Raw genomic sequence first — 21,003 nt, 5'->3', positions numbered from 1 at the left:
TACTGTACAAGGTCTGCTGTCATTTGGATGCCGACTGCTGGGATGTTCAGATGTTCCCATTTAGGTGAAAAATTATTTGTAATCCTTGTGGAAAAAATCACAAATCATTAATACTTGGTTAATATTCAAGTCACAAAGTGTAAATGTTGTTGGCGCTTTTTGAATAGTTATTTTATTTATTTTACAGCCGGAATAGTGGACCTCCCATTGGCTCCCGTTTCATTTAAGTTTATCTGATATTTAGAATGCATTAAAAAAAATCCATCCATTGTCATGTCTTTCATAATGATTTTGATCAATAGACAAAATTCCCAAAAAAGTGCAGTTCCCCTTTTAAAAAGCAGGTGTTGATTAAAGACTTCCCTGCTGTGAGATGTTACATGGTGTTGGTGGTGTAAAACCTCTTGTGCTAGTAATAATGCTAATAAAAATGCATTTTTCATATATTTATTTCCACCAAATCACATATAGTACCGATAAGAGTACCCATAAAAACCTGTATCAACAAGGAATATCAATATTCGTATCGGCATTGATAAAATCCTAACGATATCATCCCTAGTCATGGCGCATTAAGTTAAATGATGGGGACACGTTTGTTACTGGATACTTTTTAATATGCTTCTACTTTGGAGATTTTGTATGTTTAAGTAGTATGCAACTATAATTATATAGTACTTGTTTGTATTGACAAATGTGCTGTTTTAGACTGCAATATTGTTCAATGAAGGACGCATATTAAATATGTCTTGCTTGTGTGCTTAGCTGTTGTGTAGCTACTACATCTTAGTAGACTATAGTCTACCATGTTTACCTTTTGTAATGACTTGACTAAAACACAAGAAAAGACCAACCGTGTGTTCTTATTGGAGGACATTTGGATGTTAACTGGGTGTCTCGCTTTGCACGAGTTACCATGCTGCAGGACTGCTTGTATCGGAGCTTATATCGGATATTATAGCTGCAAGCCGATAGCATCCGATAAATATTGTTTTTGTTGCTATTGGATATCAATATTGAACTGGGACACCCCCACTTGTAACTACTAACATGAACTCTTTGTTGCTGGAATATGATGGTATTTATGAATAGAACATCTGAACATGGCTCCTTTTTTACATCTTGCTACTTGACATGATTCACTCTATGCTGACACATTGAGGCTTTTTGTGTTCGCCACAGTCTTATTGTCACCCCTGTGGAGTTTAAGATAACCATTTGCATCTTTTTATTTCTTAAATAGCTGTTGCAACTTTGCTCCTCTCACACCTTTCCTGCTGCTTGTTCGCTGTCTTCTGTTTCCTCTCATATCCGATTAAAATTGCTCATTCATTAACTTGATGGTTTTTTCATGCTGTGAAAGTTTATTTCTGTGCATGTCAAACATGGATATACACATTTCTTTCATGTCCTTCCTCAGATGTCCCCAAGCTGTAACGATGTGTCAGGGAAGGAGCTGCAGCCGCGCCGACAGCGGCGGACTCGTGTCCCTGACAAGCCTAATTACTCCCTCAATTTGTGGAGTATCATGAAGAACTGCATTGGAAAGGAGCTTTCCAAAATCCCCATGCCTGTAAGTGAACACGGCTTATTATTAGAGGTGGGAGAAACAATAGATTTTTAGATGCATCACAATTCAATAATCAATTTATTTATTGTAAATAAAGTAATGCAGACAGTTCTAAAATTTGTCTGACTGCAGCGAGCCACCTCACCGAGAGATCCTGCCAACTCCTTTTATTATAGGCCACTTATGTTCCGTTTTTGCACACATTTCCATGAATTTAATGAATGTGATGGGATTTTTTTTTTTTAAATGCTATGTTTTTAAAAGTTGCAAGTGATAAATGCTTATTTAGTGAAACGGAAAAAAAAGTAAAACTGAATCGATATATATCAATTAAAGACAAATCAATAATCGATTTTTAATCGAATCGTAGCTCCTGAATCGTAAAAAGAGATGTCAATAAATGCGTTAAAATGTAATATCGGAAATTATCGGTATCGTTTTTTTATTATCGGTATTGGGGTTTTTTGGGGGGTTTTTTTTGTTTGTTTTTTTATTTTTTATTAAATCAACATAAAAAACACAAGATACACTTACAATTAGTGCACCAACCCAAAAAACCTCCCTCCCCCATTTACACTCATTCACACAAAAGGGTTGTTTCTTTCTGTTATTAATATTCTGGTTCCTACATTATAAATCAATATATATCAATACAGTCTGCAAGGGATACCGTCCGTAAGCACACATGATTGTGCGTGCTGCTGGTCCACTAATAGTACTAACCTTTAACAGTTAATTTTACTAATTTTCATAAATTACTAGTTTCTATGTAACTGTTTTTATATTGTTTTACTTTCTTTTTTATTCAAGAAAATGTTTTTAATTTATTTGTCTTATTTTATTTTATTAATTTTAAAAAAAAGTACCTTATCTTCACCATACCTGGTTGTCCAAATTAGGCATAATAATGTGTTAATTCCACGACTGTATATATCGGTTGATATCGGTATCGGTTGATATCGGTAATTAAAGAGTTGGACAATATCGGAATATCGGATATCGGCAAAAAGCCATTATCGGACATCCCTAATCGTAACCGTAATCGAATCGTGAGGTGGCCAAAGATTCCCACCTCTACTCATTATGATTTCTGTTTCAAAAATATATATTTAGGAACTGTACGTTCACGCTCTTGCCTTCCCTCTTCACTCCTGCAGGTGAACTTCAATGAGCCTCTGTCGATGCTGCAACGTCTCACAGAAGACTTGGAGTATCACGAGCTTTTGGATAAGGCGGCACGCTGTGAATCCTCGCTGGAGCAGATGTGTCTGGTTGCTGCCTTTTCCGTCTCTTCCTACTCCACTACTGTCCACCGGACAGCCAAACCGTTCAACCCACTACTGGGTGAGACCTATGAGCTTGATCGCCTCGAAGAGTTTGGCTACCGCTCACTGTGTGAGCAGGTGAGAGCACTGCTACACATACAGTCACACTCTGTTTACACAACCTTTGTCATTTTTTTAAATAACAGGCAGTGTGATTAGATGCGAAGAGACACTTTCATTCTTGGCGTGGCTACTACAGCAAACATAGACATCAATAATATTGCCTTCCAACTCCCCTTCATTGTGTATAGGTCAGCTCATCCGATACAAGTGATCATGAAATAAATCCACAATTTAAGTATGAGTAATCTGGAGTCCGCTATTGTTGTCCGTGCTTAAGCAATTGACTCCAACTATTAGGGCTGCAAATCTTTGGGTGTCCCACGATTCAATTCAATATCGATTCTTGGGGTCACGATTCGATTCAAAATCGATTTTTTTCGATTCTCGATTCAAAAAACGACATTTTCCCGATTCAAAACGATTCTCTATTAATTCAATACATAGGATTTCAGCAGGATCTACCCCAGTCTGCTGACATGCAAGCAGAGTAGTAGATTTTTGTAAAAAGCTTTTATAATTGTAAAGGACAATGTTTTATCAACTGATTGCAATAATGTAAATTTGTTTTAACTATTAAATGAACCAAAAATATGACTTATTTTATCTTTGTGAAAATATTGGACGCAGTGTGTTGTCAAGCTTATGAGATGCGATGCAAGTGTAAGCCACTGTGACACTATTGTTCTTTTTTTTTAATTTTTATAAATGTCTAATGATAATGTCAATGAGGGATTTTTAATCACTGCTATGTTGAAATTGTAACTAATATTGATACTGTTGTTGACAAAATTAATTTTTGTTTCACTATTTTTGGTTTGTTCTGTGTCGTGTTTGTGTCTCCTCTCAATTGCTCTGTTTATTGCAGTTCTGAGTGTTGCTGGGTCGGGTTTGGTTTTGGAATTGGATTGCATTGTTATGGTATTGCTGTGCATTGTTTTGTTGGATTGATTAATTAAAAAAAAAAAAAAAAATGAAAACAAAAATGTATAACATTTTTAAAAAAAATCGATTTAAAAAAAAAAGAGAATCGATTCAGAATCGCACAACGTGAGAATCGCGATTCGAATTCCAATCGATTTCTTCCCACACCCTACCAACTATAATGCACTTTTTGTCTTTTCCCTTCTCTGCGATTTCAAATCTTCACACTCTAGAGCCTGTTTCTATTTTGTTTCATTTTCTGGTACTGAAATGTCATTCAGCCAAAACTATTGTTCTTGTTGTGTAAACAGGGCCTTACTTTACATGTATATTTACCAATTGTTCATATGGCATTAAAGTCTCTATCCTTCTCTCTGATAAGGTGAGCCATCACCCCCCTGCAGCAGCACATCATGTGATTTCCCAACGAGGCTGGACCTTATGGCAGGAAATTACGATTGCCAGCAAGTTTCGTGGCAAATACCTCTCCATAATGCCATTAGGTGAGACATTCAGTGTTTCTCAAACATTCAGTTATCTGTAGGCAGCCACCACAAATAGAGTTGGTGCTACAAACACGTTATAATGCACCTGCTCTGCCAGAGAATAAGAAGACTGAGCAGAAGGGACCAGTGTTGCCAACTTTTACAACTCTCATGGAAAGAATAGTGGGTAAACATGGAAATCTGACAATAACCATATTTTCCGGGCTATAGAGATGCACCCACCAAATTTTAGAAGAAATAAATATGCTTACATATATTAGCCGCCTCAGCCTATAAGTCGCAGATATAAACCGGTACAAAATATTGTAAATGTTTATTTACATACCCTGTTTCCAAACAATGCTTGTTACACGGCAGTAAAACATATGATCAAACAAAACAGAAATCAGCTAGACCAGGGGTGTCAAACGTACGACCCACAGGCCCTATCAGGCCTACGAAAAGGTTTAATCCGGACTGCGGCCTGCAAGATCAGTTTGCTAGTCATAAAAATGAGCTGCAATTTTTTTATGATAGAAACTGCTGTTCTAAATGTATCCACTGGATTTCACAAAAGCATTTCAAGTGTAACCAACGTCACATATGACAGTGTTTTAATATGACTTGTTAGCTGACTTTAAGCGACCTCTGGATTGGCTGCCGCTACTCCAATCAGCGTAGGTGCAAGCAATCAGATGCGCCTGTTGTGGCTGGCAGCAGAAAGCGGCAGTATCGACGCACAATATCTTCTTTTATTGTAAATTATCCACTCAACAGATAAAATAACAAAACGGTAAGATGCCAAGATTTAAGTCAATATGATATCATCTTTTTAGTTAGAGTTCCACGCAGCGCTTGCAATTGGTTACATGCACGATGCACACCCTGAACGCCATTGTAAAAATGTGTTTCTACATTTGTAAGGTTTGTTCTATTTTATGCTTAAATCTACCATGTTCACAATGATTAAGTTTGTAGTTAAGTTACCTTGATTTCGGCTACGGTGTCATTTTGATAATTGTTATGGTGCCATCTGCTTGTTATATTATATTTGTAATATTTGAATAATGATAAATGAATGTGTTGTGGCATTTGCGGATTTCACCAATGCGGCGGTTTGAGGAAACACTCAATTGCTTTCCCAAACGTTTTTAATGGTGAATTGCCCAACATGAGAATGCTAAACAGGAAGTACTTAAAGTTTAATGGGTTTGTAAATACACTGAGACAAAGTCTAAGTTCATAGTGTTTTTGAAAAGGCAACAATTCTTTCCTCAGAATTTTCAACTGACTTGAAGTGTTTTGCCAAGAGGATTATTTGATATTTGTGATTGGCCAAAGTAAGACAAAGAAAACAATCTGAAGTTGTCTTTATTTTTTAAGTTTTAATGCCATGATTTTTCCACTTTACGGCGTGGAAATAGATTCTCCTCCATGCAGCCCGTGAGCTAAAATAAGTTTGACACCCCTGAGCTAGACCGACTCAGTAATTCCACAGTGACATTTTGGTAAATTTACGAAACTAAAACACTTCAAAATAATGCAATTGTGAATTAAAAATACTAACACAGACACTTGTAAACGTGTTAACGTATTTGCTAAGGCTAATGTTGCTCGCTTGATTACATTACCATAGCACGTACAATATCCATGAAAACATTCCTACAGACATCACACGTGACGGTTTAGTCAGTATGAATTGTTTTAGTTGTAAAACTTACAAATGCTTGGGGTGATGAATGAAGAATCCTTTCGAGGAGAAACACTATAGACCAGGGGTGTCAAACTCATTTTAGCTCAGGGGCCACATGGAGGAAAATCTATTCCCAAGAGGGCCGGACTGGTAAAATCATGCCATGTTAACCTAAAAATTAAAAGGCAACATCAGATTGTTTTCTTTTTGTTAAAAATAGAACAAGCACAATCTGTTAATTGATTGATCGAGTTTAGTATATTTCGAATATGAACACACTTACAATACATTACGTCACACATAATTTCATATCATTTGTCTTTACATCATGTCCAAAAAGGAGTAGGAAGAAGCAAAGCTTATTTAATCCTACCCCTTTTCCACTTCAGAACATTTACAAATGCATATGCTCATTTACTGTCTTCTTTTTGTAAAACAATTACATCAGTGAATGATTAATACAGTAGTTCTTGCAATAGATAATTAAGTCAGTCATGATTAACATATTGAGATGAAGAATATCCCGTTTTCAATAAGGTTAAAGGTATTTCTCACAATTCTTCTTTCTTGCACTTTGTAAGCACTTTTAATTTGAACAGCCTCTTAAATTGGGTCATATGAGTACATTGTTTAACTTATTTGCTTAATCCATTCCATAATTTAATTCCACATACTGATATGCTAAAAGTCTTAAGTGTTGTACGTGCATACAAATGTTTTAAGTTAGTTTTTCCTCTAAGGTTATATTTCTCCTCTTTAGCTGAGAATAATTGTTGTACATTCTTGGGTAGCAGGTTATAGTTTGCTTTGTGCTTCATTTTAGCTGTTTGCAAATTTACCAATTCGTTGAATTTCAATATTTTTTATTCATTAAATAAAGGGTTTGTATGTTCTCTATATCCAACATTATGTATTATTCCAACTGATATTTTTTGTAACACGGTTAGAGAATAAAGTGCACATTACTAATTATTTCCCCATATTTCTACATAATAAATCAGATATAGTAACACTAGCGAGCAGTAAAGAATATGGAGTGATTTTTGGTACGTATCATATTTTGCTTTGTTCATTATTGAAATTATTCGTGCCACCTTCTGTTGCATATTTTTTATATGAGATTTCCAGTTCATTTTATTATCTATTATTAAGCCCCAAAATCTGCTTTGTTTTACCCTTTCAATGTCAACTCTGTCTATTTGTACTTGTGGATGACATTCTTTTCTACTGATCCAATTAGCATTATTTTAGTTTGACTGGGATTCAAGAATAGTCTGTTTTTTGTAAAAAAACATATTTTTTATTTAAGTTAAAGTACCAATGATTGTCACACCCACACTAGGTGTGGCGAAATTATTCTCTGCATTTGACCCATCACCCTTGATCACCCTCTGGAAGGTGAGGGGAGCAGTGAGCAGCAGCGGTGGCCGCGCCCGGGAATCATTTGTTAATTTCTTCTGTTATTATTTGTATTAGCTTCTGTGGATTCTCTCCTAATTTATTTTATTGAAATATCATTATTAGTTGTGTCAAATGCTTTTGTTAGATCCATGAATACTGTGGCTGCACATTCTTTACCATCTATTGCATTGGTAATTTCCTCTGTTATTTTGATTAATGCTATCGGTGTTGAGATATTTGCTCGGAATCCTTATTGGTTCTCCACGAGTGTTCCACTTTTGTTGATAAATTTGTCCAATCTATTATTGAATAGTCTTTCCATGAATTTGGATAACTGGCAGTCGGGAAACAGGTCTGTAGTTGGTAAACTGGTGTTTGTTTCCAGTCTTATAAATTGGTACAACTTTTCAGTTGTATACAATATAGTAGTAGTAATAGTAGGCAAAGCGCAATATACTTTAGGTTCAGGGGACGAAGCAGGAAGTACATTTTCACACTGCAGCACCTGCAGTGAGCAAACTCCTCCAAAAGATATTGCCATAGCACCAAAAATAACTGTTGGAGTTGAAAACTATTTGTTGACTAGATACAATCTATAATACTTTTGTGGCGTTTAATAGTATTCTCTCTTCATTTGTCATTATTCATACTTTCTGAATAAATTATGTGATAATAGGTGGACATGAGTCTGGCAGAGTTTTAAAATACTCCCTTTGGTGTTAATTTTTAATCTATCAGAAGATAGAATGAATAATAATATCAAAATCAAATTACAGGATGTTAATAATGTCATTTCCTCTTTTTCCTCAACTGATGTACTAACATCATGTGGTTTATTCTGTACATACGTAGCATCATCTACAACAAAACTTCTGAATTTGGACTTTTTTCATTAATCACACATGAAGTTGAAGGGGGATACATATTATTTCAGCATATTTATGTGCGCCCAGATAATGTGTCCCCAGTCCTCTATCTTAGCAGGGCACATAACTCTGCCCCCTATGTAGTCATGCACGCCTAGCGGCAGGGGATACAAATAATTGCTATTGTGACATCAAGTGGACATATTTACAACAGTATTTTCTTTCATTCAAAAATGGCAGCTTATTTTTAATACTTAGCAAACTCATCTCGCGGGCCGGATAAAACCTTTATGTACGTTTGACACCCCTGCTATAGACAAATAATAGACAAAGCGCGATATACTTCGGGTTCAGGGGACGAAACAGGAAGTACATTTCAAACTGCAGCACCTGCAGTGAGTGAACTCGTCCAAAAGATGGCGCCATAGCACAAACAATAAAACACTTTTCCAATGTTTCTGTCGGAGTTGAAAACCAGTTGTTTAATACAGAACTTTAATGTCGTTAGCAAAGAAAAATCCATAAATTAGCCGCACGGTTTTATAAGCCGCAGGGTCCAAAGGGTTGGAAAAAGGCTGATAGTCCGAAAAATTCAGTTCTGCAAAGTTTCACAATTAATCATTTAAGTCCAATGAAGGTATGCATGCAGTCAGTGGGGTTTGCATGCCTCTTCTCTTTGTTCCGGCAGGTGTTCTGCATCTAAAAACACCATAATGTCTGGGCTATAGAGCGCACCTAAATATAAGCTGCACCTACTTAATTTTTTGACAAATTTTATGTTGTACACATATTGGCTTATAGTCCAGAAATTACAATGAATACAAAGTGTTCATAGTGAAATATGTTATCAATCAGACAGGCTGAGTTCATATAAGTGGTGGTTGAGAATGGGATGTCTCTTTTAGCTAATGTCATCCAACTTTGGCCACGATTGGTCGTTCTCGTTTTGGTGGAGGTTCCTGGTTTCGCAGACTGGAACGCCCCCCTTCCTAACATCCGCCCACAGTTTCAAAATAAGATTTTAAGTCTGTACAGGTTGTGTAAAAATAACCGAGTAAGCCATCTAAAGAATGTTAGTTCAAGTAAGGAAATTAAGTGTAGGGTGAGGGAAAAGGGAAAGGCCATAGTTATAAAAAGACAAAATGTGGTGTTTTATGTATTATACTGGCTTACTTTTACTTTGAAGGCCGTAATGCGGCCACAGGTTGTGGCTGCGAGAAACTGGTTGTGTTAAACAAATAAAGACTTGCATTGTCGAACAAGCCTGTCTGTATGAACCCACATACAGTACGGAAGGGATTCATATGGCCCCATTCCTGGGTGAATCTCATGTGAGAGAAAGGTGGGGGTGTTAATCATTTTGCAATGCAGTCTGCTGAAAATTAGGGGAAGCGCCACTCTACACAGCAACTGACGCTGTGTTCAATGTTGGAATTGCCACAAAACACATTTCAAAATATTCAACACTCTATACTGTCGTCTGGCGGCCTAAGGGGATAGGGCAACCTCCCAATTTCGTCACGTTTCATGTGTCAGGTAAACCGTGACATATGGGGCCCATATGAATTCCCTTCGTACTGTACATACAAAAGAAGAAATAAACAATGGCCAGTTTACGGACATAATCGCTCATCAAGTATTTTCTCCAGACAACGACGTAACAGCTGCACCCTTCTACTTTGATCAACCATGTTAGCAGATAATGGATGCAGATTTTAGACCAAATAATTGCATTTTCAGATCTGCAGTTATAACTAGCACTATCAAAATATAGACTATATATCATAGTTTTAATTTGTTATTTTACATCCCCAGGTTCCATTCACCTGAAGTTCCACTCCAGTGGCAACCACTATGTGTGGAGAAAAGTCACGTCCACTGTGCACAACATCATTGTGGGCAAGCTGTGGATTGACCAGGTCTGTTTACAAGCACTACTAATCAATAGCTAGTCCTTGCAGTTTTATTACCTTCAGAGTAGCCTTTGGGTGTTTAAGATGATGTGGTAGTGATGTGTTGTGAAGAAACATGAAAAAGAAGCGTCAAGGTCTATGGGGATTTACCCGCAGGTTTTATCTCAAATCGTGCACTGCTTAAAAGCCTCGTCTTTCTGCGAGACAGCCAATTATACACGCTGTGGAGCTACACTTCAGTGCCTGTATTTTCCCAGTGTTTTCTGTTGATGCAGCTGATATATATATACAGTGTGTGCTGTCAAAGAACATTCAGACGACACAGTGTGGAACTAAAAACACATGGAATCATTTGCAAAATTGCAGTATCACACAATAGGTATTGGAAGTCAAACAAACTTGAGCAATGGCCTTGTTTGGCTTTTCAGCCATATTATTTCTGTGATGTAAATGATGACCTATTTAGTACGTATTTCATTCATATCTATGTAAAAGCACCTTCTAGTGAGAAAAATAAGAAAATGTACAAAAATCACACATTTTCAATGTTGTATTTAGACCCTGGAAAAAGTAAGGCAGCGCCATGTACAGTACAATGTTTATATAATACATGCTGGGTGACTTACTGACAATGTTTATTGTGTATGAACGTGTGTGTGTGTGTGTGTGTGTGTGTGTGTGTGTGTGTGTGTGTGTGTGTGTGCAGTCAGGGGACATTGAGATTGTGAATCACAAGACCAAAGAGACCTGCACACTCAAATTCTCCCCCTACAGTTATTTCTCCAGGGATGTTCCTCGGAAGGTAAATCCTTATTCTTGCTTCTTGCTGAGATTGTTCCGCAAGCATAGTGTAGCGACCCAAGTCCTGAATTTGTGCAATGCTGCCATCTGCTGGAGAATAATGCCAAATTCATTACAAGTTATCCACTGACCAAATCACTAGACATACCTATGTTAATTGGCTGTATCACAATATATGTGATACAGCTTTTGAATTGAAATGACTAGATTGTGCACTTAAACAGTTTGGTCCGTGTTACAGGGGGGAAAAATGGGATTTCGTATTATAATTATACAATGACTTGTGAGGTGGTCTCCCATTTTTCCAGGTCACAGGTGTGGTGACTGATAATGGTGACAAGGCTCATTACATTCTGTCGGGTACATGGGATGAGAAAATTGAGAGTGCCAAGATCATTCAGAGCAGCCGAGGTGGCAGCGGATCAGAGGGCAAGCAGAAAACCATCTATCAGACCTTGTCCCCCAAACTACTATGGAAGAAGTATCCTCTACCGTAAGAGCGTGTCTCATGAGCTTCATTAGACAGCATGCACACTCAATTGGGGCTTATATATCATGCAAAGCTGGAATTTATTTGCTCGGTCATAGTCAGGCTGCTGTTCTTATTTCTACCCCAGGGAGAATGCGGAGAACATGTACCACTTCTCAGCGCTGGCACTGACTCTGAACGAGCCGGACGATGCAGTGGGTCTGACCGACAGCCGTCTGAGACCAGACCAGAGGCTAATGGAAGAAGGACGGTGGGATGAAGCAAACTCTGAAAAACAAAGATTAGAAGAGAAACAAAGAGCTGTGAGAAGAAAGAGAGAAGCGGAGGCCTCAGATGCTCTGGATGAAGGTATGACAGCATAAACTGTTAGGATACACCTATAATAGATGTGAAGAGCTGATTGGTCTGGTGAGAGGTGTTACTGCTGTCATGATCAGGTTTGACGTGAACATGGCTAAAAGAGAATGATATTAGTTCGCCAGTTAACTTCCCTCAATAAGCACAAACAGTTGGTCTATGTGGCGGCATGGCTCGGTTGATAAAGAGGCTATGCCAGCAACTTGAGGATTTCAGGTTCGATCCCCGCTTCCGCCATCCTAGTCACCGCCGTTGTGTCCTTGGGCAAGACACTTTACCCACCTGCTCCCAGTGCCACCCACACTGGTTTAAATCTAACTTAGATAATGGGTTTCACTATGTAAAGCGCTTTGAGTCACTAGAGAAAAAAGCGCTATATAAATATAATTCGCTTCACTTCACCTTTCTTGTATTTTAGTGAAGTCATTTACAAAAGGTAAACATGCTTAGCTATAGACTACTTGGAGCTAGCAGCTAGACACCAGCTAAACACTCAACAGCGCACACTAAGTGTGTGATAAGTGTCTTTAATTGAACTATATTGTAGTCTGAAACATGTGTCAATACAAACAAGTATCAAATAATATTTTGAGTTGCACACTACTTACAGATGCAAAGTCTCCAAGACAGAAGTGTATTAGAAAGTATCCAGAAACAAACATGTCTGCATCATTCAACTTACCTCGTCATTACCTTAACTTAACCGTAAATTATTGTGGCCACTAGGCCTTTCTACTGTTTTTCATACCTAAGTAATTCATTCGATCAAGCCTTTTCTAGCATTTCACACGGATTTAGTATGTATGATTTGTGCTGATATCAAATGGGATTAATATTGGTATCAAACAATTCTCAAGGCTCCAATATCGGTATCATATGGGAAGTGAAAAATAATTAATAAATTAGATTGTGAGCACGTCTAACTTTTAAATTATGTAGACCTTTTTCTGCTTACCTGTTTGATGCATGGACAGTACTGTGCAAAAGCCACCATTAGATATGTTGTTTTAGCAAAACCTTTATGAATACATAAAACTGCAAACTGCACCAAGGCTGAGCATAAACACTTGTGGAGGGTGTTTGGTTGTCCGCCTGCTAGCTAGTTAGCAGCCCTCTTCCTGGTTCATGTAGGACAATGGTTCTCATGATCTCACATGACAGTTGGGACTTTATCGGTTTCCTTTTGTTCTGTATTATTTCTTGTCCAGTGCTCTTATTTTTGTTTCCACTTCCTGTTTCCCTCCTCTGCTTTTCTAGTCAAAGCTATGGCTCCCTCACATGTCCCTGGTTGCCAATAAGGCTGCTTCTTAGAGGACAGGGCTGGATCATTTTGTTTTGTACTAAACTTGCTGCATAGCTTTTCCTATGTTTCCTGTGCCTGGTTGCTTTTTTTGTACAATTCCCCTTTACACTACCTTTGGGTCTTCCCTCATAAAAGAGTGTTTTATCCGTACGCCGTTTCCCATCTCTGCATCCTGGGGTCCAAGCCAACACAAAACGTAACAGAAGCATACTAATTGGTAACTAGGTACATGTGTGTCGTGATTGCCAATCAGGGACAGGTGAGAGAGCAGCGCTCAGAATAGAGAAGTGGTGGAGGAAAATGGGAAGTGGAGAAAAAAAATAAGAGTGCAGGACAGGAAATAATACAGAAATTATTAATGAAGTCAATACTCCAATGTGATATCATATCCCAAAGTGACTAAAACTGTAATAATAAATGTGAATGTTACTGTATCACCTTTATACAGATCCACAACCAAAATTGAATTGTTAATGTGCCACCCCTGTGCAAGTTTAGTGTAAATATTTGTTTCCTAGCATAGGGGAGGTATCACTTGAACCATTTATTTTACAGTACAGTTCAACATCCCTGCAAGCTACAACCCAAATATTGTGTGTGTGTTTGTGTTTGTTGGCCAGACTTTATCGATGTACCCATGACATGTCTTTTTTTCCCCCCTTCCCTCTTTTGGTGGTCAGAATGTGATAATGACTCTGGTGAGTGGGGGTTACGCCGCGCTCTATGTTGACACGCACACACATTTATTCACACACATCTTCTGCGTGTTTTCTTTGTGTTCTGTTCTGTTGTTGGGACTGCATGATTTCCTGCCTCCGCCCATGCCTACTGGCAAATAAATCAGGAAAATGTATTTTGTTCTTTTCCTGCATATATGTGACGGTGTGGCATTTACATGTAAACTGTTCTATGTAGTATTGTCTCTGTCAAGTTACATTAAGCTCTTCTAAAGTAGGGATCGACCGAATGTTGGCGTCTACATTTGGCATTTTGACGTATGTATATATTTCTATGTATATATGTATGTATATTTCTATGTATATATGTATGTGTATATATATATGTGTGTGTGTATATATACATATATGTGTGTATATACTATGTGTATATACTGTGTATATATACAGGTATATATATATATATATATATATATATATACGGTTATACACACATATGTGTGTATATATATATATATATATATATATATATATATATATATACACACATATGTGTGTATAACCGTTAGGTCAGGAAAAAACACAGAGGCTATATCGTCCCTACAAGCCTGTTTCGCAGGTTTCCCTTATAAAATCCCCTGACGGGAAACCTGTGAAACAGGCTTGTAGGGATGATATAGCCTCTGTGTTTTTTCCTGACCTAACGTATATATTCCACCCTACCCCGGTATTGAGCGCTGTATAACGGATAAACCACAGAAACCTCGACTATATATCCATCCATCCATCCATTTTCTACCGCTTATTCCCTTCGGGGTCGCGGGAGGCGCCGGAGCCTATCTCAGCTACAATCGGGTGGAAGGCGGGGTACACCCTGGACAAGTCGCCACCTCATCGCAGGGCCTCGACTATATATGTGTATATATATATATATATATATATATATATATATATATATATATACATATATCTATATGTGTGTATATATATATATATGTGTGTGTGTGTGTGTGTATATATACATATACACACATACATACATACATACATACATACATATACACACATACATACATACATACATACATACATACATACGTACATACAGAAATACATCGCAAGTACAATATATACACCTATGTAACCAGTATTTAGTATTAAGAAAAACAAATTTGATAAGTAGCGAGTAAGTTAGTAGTAATAACCAGTGCTCCTTTCTGCTACGCTGCGGATCAGACGGTCTCCTCTTTGAACGTTTTGTAAAGCGAAATTAAAATATGTAATATATGTAATGTGACATATTGAAACTGTATACATGTTCGAAATAAACTTAAACCAAACGACCAATATTTTAGGGTTCCACACGAGGAAACCTTAACATGTATTGAAATCCATAAACTGCTATAAAAATGTTATTGTAATGTCAAAAAATCCCATATTTTTACCAATTTTCTGGAGATTTCCCATATTTTTAAATGCAAGTGTTAATGCTCCTCTTAGACACACCTAATGAAGGTGTTTGTGAAATCCGCTGATGATGTTTGCTGCTAAATAAACCACAACATATGCATCGCATAAAACATTATGTTGCTACTTGTCCGACGTTAGCTAAAAATTACCGTATTTTCCGCACTATAAGGCGCACTTAAAAACCTCCAATTTCCTCAAAAGCTGACAGTGCGCCTTATAATCCGGTGCGCCTTATATATGGGCCAATATTGAGCCACAACAGGTCTCGCAACTACGGTAACTACGCCGACTTCATTTTCCCCCTTCTACGGCTGCTTATCGTAGAAGAAGAAGAACTTCTTCTTCTACGGGGGGAAATTAAGTCGGCGGCTGCTAACCGTAGTTGCGAGACCTAAACTTTATGTTAAGACCCAAAAATGGCTCCTATTAAGAGACACGCTTACGACACAGAGTTTAAACTCAAGGCGATCAGTCACGCAGTAGAACACGGGAATAGAGCAGCAGCGAGAGAATTTAACATTAAAGAATCAATGGTGCGGAAGTGGAGGAAGCAACATGATGACCTGCGCCAAGTAAAGAAGACTAAACAGAGTTTCCGAGGGAACAAAGCGAGATGGCTACAGTTGAAGGACAAACTGGAACAGTGGGTTGTTGAACAGAGAGCAGCTAGTAGAAGTGTCAGTACAATCACTATTTGTTTTGTTGACATTCCCTTTTTGCGCAGCTCCATCTAATGGATGCATAACGTAACCCCAGCCTCTACTGTAGCATCTATTCTATGCGCCTTATAATGAGGTGCACCTTATATATGAACAAAGTTTTAAAATAGGCCATTCATTGAAGGTGCGCCTTATAATCCGGTGCGCCTTATAGTGCGGAAAATACGGTATGTTAAAAAAAACAACTTAAAACCTTGTCCAGCTGTGTCCAGCTCATGTTTAAATAACTTTTCCTGCAAATGAGTATTGACTCCAAATATCAGTCACGGCTTCCTTGGCTACTAATAATCGGTGTCGGCCCTGTAAAAAACCTATTGTTTGACCTCTAGTTTAAAGTCATGTTTATTTGATGAGGGATTGCTGATACAGTATTAGCATTCATTCACACTTGTTTTGCACACATCCTGTGAATTCCATTCAAACTGTCCACGGCAATATGAAGCTAGTTCACATTTGGAGCGTTCCCAAATGTGCCTGATTGCTTCTTATATGCATATAGTGTTCTGTATGTATGGAGGACATTGTCTGCGGGTATGACTTGTTCATACATATTGTCAACAGCTGTGCTCTTCTTTTGGCAGGAAAAGAATATGAAGGCTACCATCCACTGTGGTTTCACCAGAGGAGAGACTCCATTACTGGAGAGACACACTTTGCATACAAAGGGGGTTACTGGGAGGCTAAGGAGAGACAGGACTGGACCGTTTGTCCTGATATATTCTAACACCGGACGCTTCCCCGCAGCAAGACTACAGGAAACTAAGGAGCTGCTCCACATGTGCTCCTTCAGCAGTGAGGTGTAGCACGCTCGGTAGAGCTTTGTGAATGTGACACACTCGTAATTCTTTGTACCTCCAAATGTTCCCTCTCACTGCTTTACAGATGGAGAATATGATGGAATGTCCCCAGTCCCACTATGTGTGTGATGCTCTCAGAGGTGTAACGCCACACTATAAAGGCACCAAATGAGCTGCTATGTCAATGCACTTTCCTATGTCGCACCCAGCAGTTTTAACCATTCAACCATACTGAAGCAGGCTATGTAAAAAGACCACCATGCTGAAAACACATTAGTCTTCAAATGAGTCCTCAGGTTATTGCGAGCCTCTTTTATAAAGCCTAAATTTGTCTTCAGGCACAATTTTAACTTCTAATGATTCGCACATTTAGTTGCATTAAAATATGGTTGATATTCTTCAGTCAACACGACAGGAATTATTAATATTCAGATTTAGGAACTTGAGTTATATTTTCAAAGCCTCAGATAAAGGGGGTTGTTATTAATTATAGATTCATCATGCCACCATTCATCAACAACCACTTAGTTTTAATGATAAATGATTACAAATGCTTGTGAAGGAAGGAATATAAAATGCACAACTCTGGTCAATGTGCCAAATAATAAACAGAAAAACAAGACCATTTACCTTATTTGGCGCTACAAGATAAAAAATTATACCACACTTTGAGACTTTTCCGTTTTCTTTCCGTTATTCAACCTTTAGCTGAATTTAATGCAAATAGTTCCTGCTTTTGTGTTAATATACTGTTTAGCCCATTCATTTATGAAAATAATATGGCCTAACCTGTCTTCCAAATTCCAACCAAACTGGCAAACTATTTGCGTGCAGGCAATGATAAATGTGTCATGTTTCTGGAAAATAGGTGTGAATGTAATGTAGTGCTATTAGTTTAAACTTCTTTCAAATACGTTAAATCAAAGTCTCCCGTTGAAATAAATTGAAATAAATTTAATTGGTGCTTGGCTCCGCCCAAAACAGGCACGATTTTAATATGTAACATGCCTTTTTAAAAGAAAAACAAACTTTTAGATGAGGACATTTGTATAAAAACAATACAATAGAATATACTACTACCAACTACTGTAATTTTATGAAGTAATGTAATAATAATGTACAGCATTTGGAGAGTGAACTTCCTTGGTATCTCCTTCCAGTTGCTTCTCCGTTAAACACACCATCAGCAACTTTCCATATTTTCATGATAAATGTCCGTTGTTTAGATACTATTTTAACATTCTTGGCTAACATTCTGCTTCAGTATGGTGTAGACTAGCAGTGATACGCTCGAATTCCTTTGCCAATTTGGCGACACGCTCGGTCATGTTAGTTGAGATTTCTTTCTTTAAAATTCAATAAATATCATACCCTTCTTCACAGTCACTTTGTTCCTTCCCATGGCTAAAAACATGTTTTGTCCATCTCTAGCTATCAGCTAATGCTAGCGAGTAAGACCAGATGTTTCTGGGCGGATCTTTTGGGGTTCACTGTGATATTTGCCACGCCAACTAATGGCGAGGATGTAACTCAAATTTGTGCTTGCAACTTAAAGCGTAACACTCTTAAGTTGAGGTATAACTGTAAATGTCTGAGCTGACTGTTTTCAATGATGTGTAGTACTTCGCACCTGCTCCTCAGCCTCTCTCTGTTTCTAGTTAATAGTTCAGGTGTTTCCAGTGGCACTGTGTGAGACTGGAGTCTCGGTTGACAGGTTCTAGGTGAAACGGCGGATAGGGCTGGTCCCTGTGGCGCACCACTGAACAGAGCCCTTTGCTCCAGGCTCACCACAGTGCTCACGAGGTCTGCAGTGTTTGTACAATGATTTGGGATCAGGTACCTTCTTCCGTCTTTTTGCCTTTAATTGACTGGTCTGTGTGCACTACATTGACAAGCTTTGAGAAAACAGTCAATAGTATTTTTCTGTTTTCATTTTGTAGGAATGTAGAAATCAAGGCTGGAGGTACTGTATGTTCCGTCTGGTCTTGTTTGTGTGAATATTTTGTGATAAGAGAAATTTACTGTAAAAATACGATAATTAAGTCTGTACAGCATAGTTGAAACATGGTCACAAATGAACTGATTGGGCCATTCATGTTTTATAGTTCTAAATAGTTTTAACAGAGAAAAAGAGTGTTTTCTAAAACCCTTGATGCAGGCACAGAGGCTTGTTCTACTGATTTAAAGACAAAAAATACACTAGCTAAGAAAAATCATACACAATACCACTCTGCTAAGTATGCGTCTAATAGCGCTCTGTTTTCAGCAGTGGCAATTGTCAATTAATCAACTATGTATTAATTATTTGCACAACAGATACACCTCCTCTCCATTTCTATACAGTCGTCCCTCGCCACATATTGCAGCTTCACCACATCACAGATATTTTTTAATTTTTTCCTAACGATATACTACGTCATTTTGGTCTTAATTAAGCATTTTCAAGCATAGTAATGGCTAAACAAACTAAAAACTCTCAATACTACATTAGTATTGGCCACTAGAAGAGCTCAAACCAATATAGGCGGGATGTTCAGTATCATGGTCTTTGATTGGCCCAGCCTCAGGCAGCATTACTATGTTGGATTAAAACAATGTAAAGGTGATTAAAGGGTGTTATTCTGTGTCTAGAGGACTGTCATAATGTAAGAAATGTATTTACCGTATTTTTCGGACTATAAGTCGCAGTTTTTTTCATAGTTTGGGCTCCAGTGTGACTTATATATGTTTTTTTCCTTCTTTATTATGCATTTCCGGCAGGTGCGACTTATACTCCGGTGCGACTTATACTCCGAAAAATACGAAAGAAGGTCAAACATTTTTTTATAGCCATGAAAATATTTGATTTATAATTAATGAATCCTACTTCGCGGAGATTCATTTATCGCGACACAATTAGCAGCGATAAACGAGGGACGGCTGTAATCAATCAAAACAACCATCATCCAGTTCAGCATTCACATACATCTATGTCGTTTTGGGGAGTACACGTTTACCCACATTTACAGCGAAAATGGTAAAACTTGTCAAGCAATTATTACTAAAGTTGTTTGATGTCAATGTTTGATGAACAAAACGAATAAACAAAGTGAGGCAGTAGTTGATATTGCCTCAATGGATCAAGTTATTTTTCACTTGTTGACTTGAATGAATTGAACTTTTCCAAGTCTTTATGCTGCGCTAACATTTCTGACTGTAGCTTTAAAAGTAACTTTAGAAGATACCTTTTAATTATTACTGTATATTTCTGCTGCTTGTTTGTTTGTATCACTCATGTCCACATAGTCCAATAAGGCCTTTAGTCATTTCATGGCTTCAAAGGGTCGCTATGGTTGCAGCAGAAACCGTTATTTTGAAGCGTTCTTCAATTATGACTGAGTTTTGAATGAGCTGATCATATCCATGTAGTCGATTGATTAACAAAAAAAAATGTTGGTGTCGTTTCCTGTACAGTATCACATAGCTGTAGCAATAACACATTTAGAAGTGGAGATGCCGCTCAGTGTTCAGGCTTGTGCAGAAAGGGAAAAGCAACCAAAGTGTGCGTACAGTATATGTGAATAATGTACTGTTCATTACCTTTTCATCATGGCTTCCTGTTTTTAGAAGGTTTCTGCACACTTCTCACCTGACTTGCAGTGTGGTTTCAGCTTTATTTTTTATGCTCTTATTTTCTACCTTCTCATGGGTGCCATTATTCTAATGATTGCTTATTTATATATGATGTGATCCAGTTGAATGCGCACATTCTTAGTTCAGAGGCAGCAGTAAAGCGTGTGAAAGAAGAGTTTTCTTGCCTTGTCTGAACTGAATCCTGCTGGGACTGTGACTCATACTTTAGTTATAAGGTATAGGTCTGCTTTTTACTGATCTGTAGAGGGATGAAAGTTAACAATTCTAAACAGCAGCCTGCTGCAAAAAGTCAACGGTTATTGATGCCTTGACTATTATACACATAATAGTGTATCCACTTGTAAATCACCATGTTAAAGTTTGTTCTTTTTTCATGAATTGTGTATTTTTTATTTTCCCCATTTCAATCCATAACATTGTCTGATAACAACCAAGACACAACAATTGAAATTAAAATAAAGATGTTGACACTTGATACACGTCCTCTTTATTTTGTTACAATGGTAGCATGAAAATAAA

The 21,003-nt window shown here is 37.7% G+C and overlaps 1 protein-coding gene across 3 annotated transcripts in view; it reads left to right on the top strand.

Moving 5' to 3' along the window:
• osbp2b (oxysterol binding protein 2b) overlaps positions 1 to 20,959 on the top strand; it is an 81,056-nt gene extending 60,097 nt beyond the window's left edge. For 2 of the 3 annotated variants that reach the window (XM_061986330.1, XM_061986333.1), the window contains 9 exons: positions 1,421 to 1,573; positions 2,728 to 2,973; positions 4,262 to 4,382; positions 10,140 to 10,243; positions 10,944 to 11,039; positions 11,347 to 11,531; positions 11,656 to 11,876; positions 13,869 to 13,886; positions 16,636 to 20,959. In XM_061986330.1, the coding sequence (XP_061842314.1) occupies positions 1,421 to 1,573; positions 2,728 to 2,973; positions 4,262 to 4,382; positions 10,140 to 10,243; positions 10,944 to 11,039; positions 11,347 to 11,531; positions 11,656 to 11,876; positions 13,869 to 13,886; positions 16,636 to 16,778 (1,287 nt within the window). In that variant the 3' untranslated portion in view covers positions 16,779 to 20,959. The remainder of the gene's footprint in view (positions 1 to 1,420; positions 1,574 to 2,727; positions 2,974 to 4,261; positions 4,383 to 10,139; positions 10,244 to 10,943; positions 11,040 to 11,346; positions 11,532 to 11,655; positions 11,877 to 13,868; positions 13,887 to 16,635) is intronic. The other variant, XM_061986331.1, reaches the window with a different exon arrangement.
• The last annotated feature ends 44 nt before the right edge of the window (positions 20,960 to 21,003 follow it).

This window comes from Nerophis lumbriciformis, linkage group LG12 (assembly GCF_033978685.3).
Source record: "Nerophis lumbriciformis linkage group LG12, RoL_Nlum_v2.1, whole genome shotgun sequence".
In the NCBI taxonomy this organism is placed as follows: domain Eukaryota; kingdom Metazoa; phylum Chordata; class Actinopteri; order Syngnathiformes; family Syngnathidae; genus Nerophis; species Nerophis lumbriciformis.
Note: the sequence above shows the minus strand (reverse complement) of the source record. Positions and strands in the feature narration are given on the sequence as shown.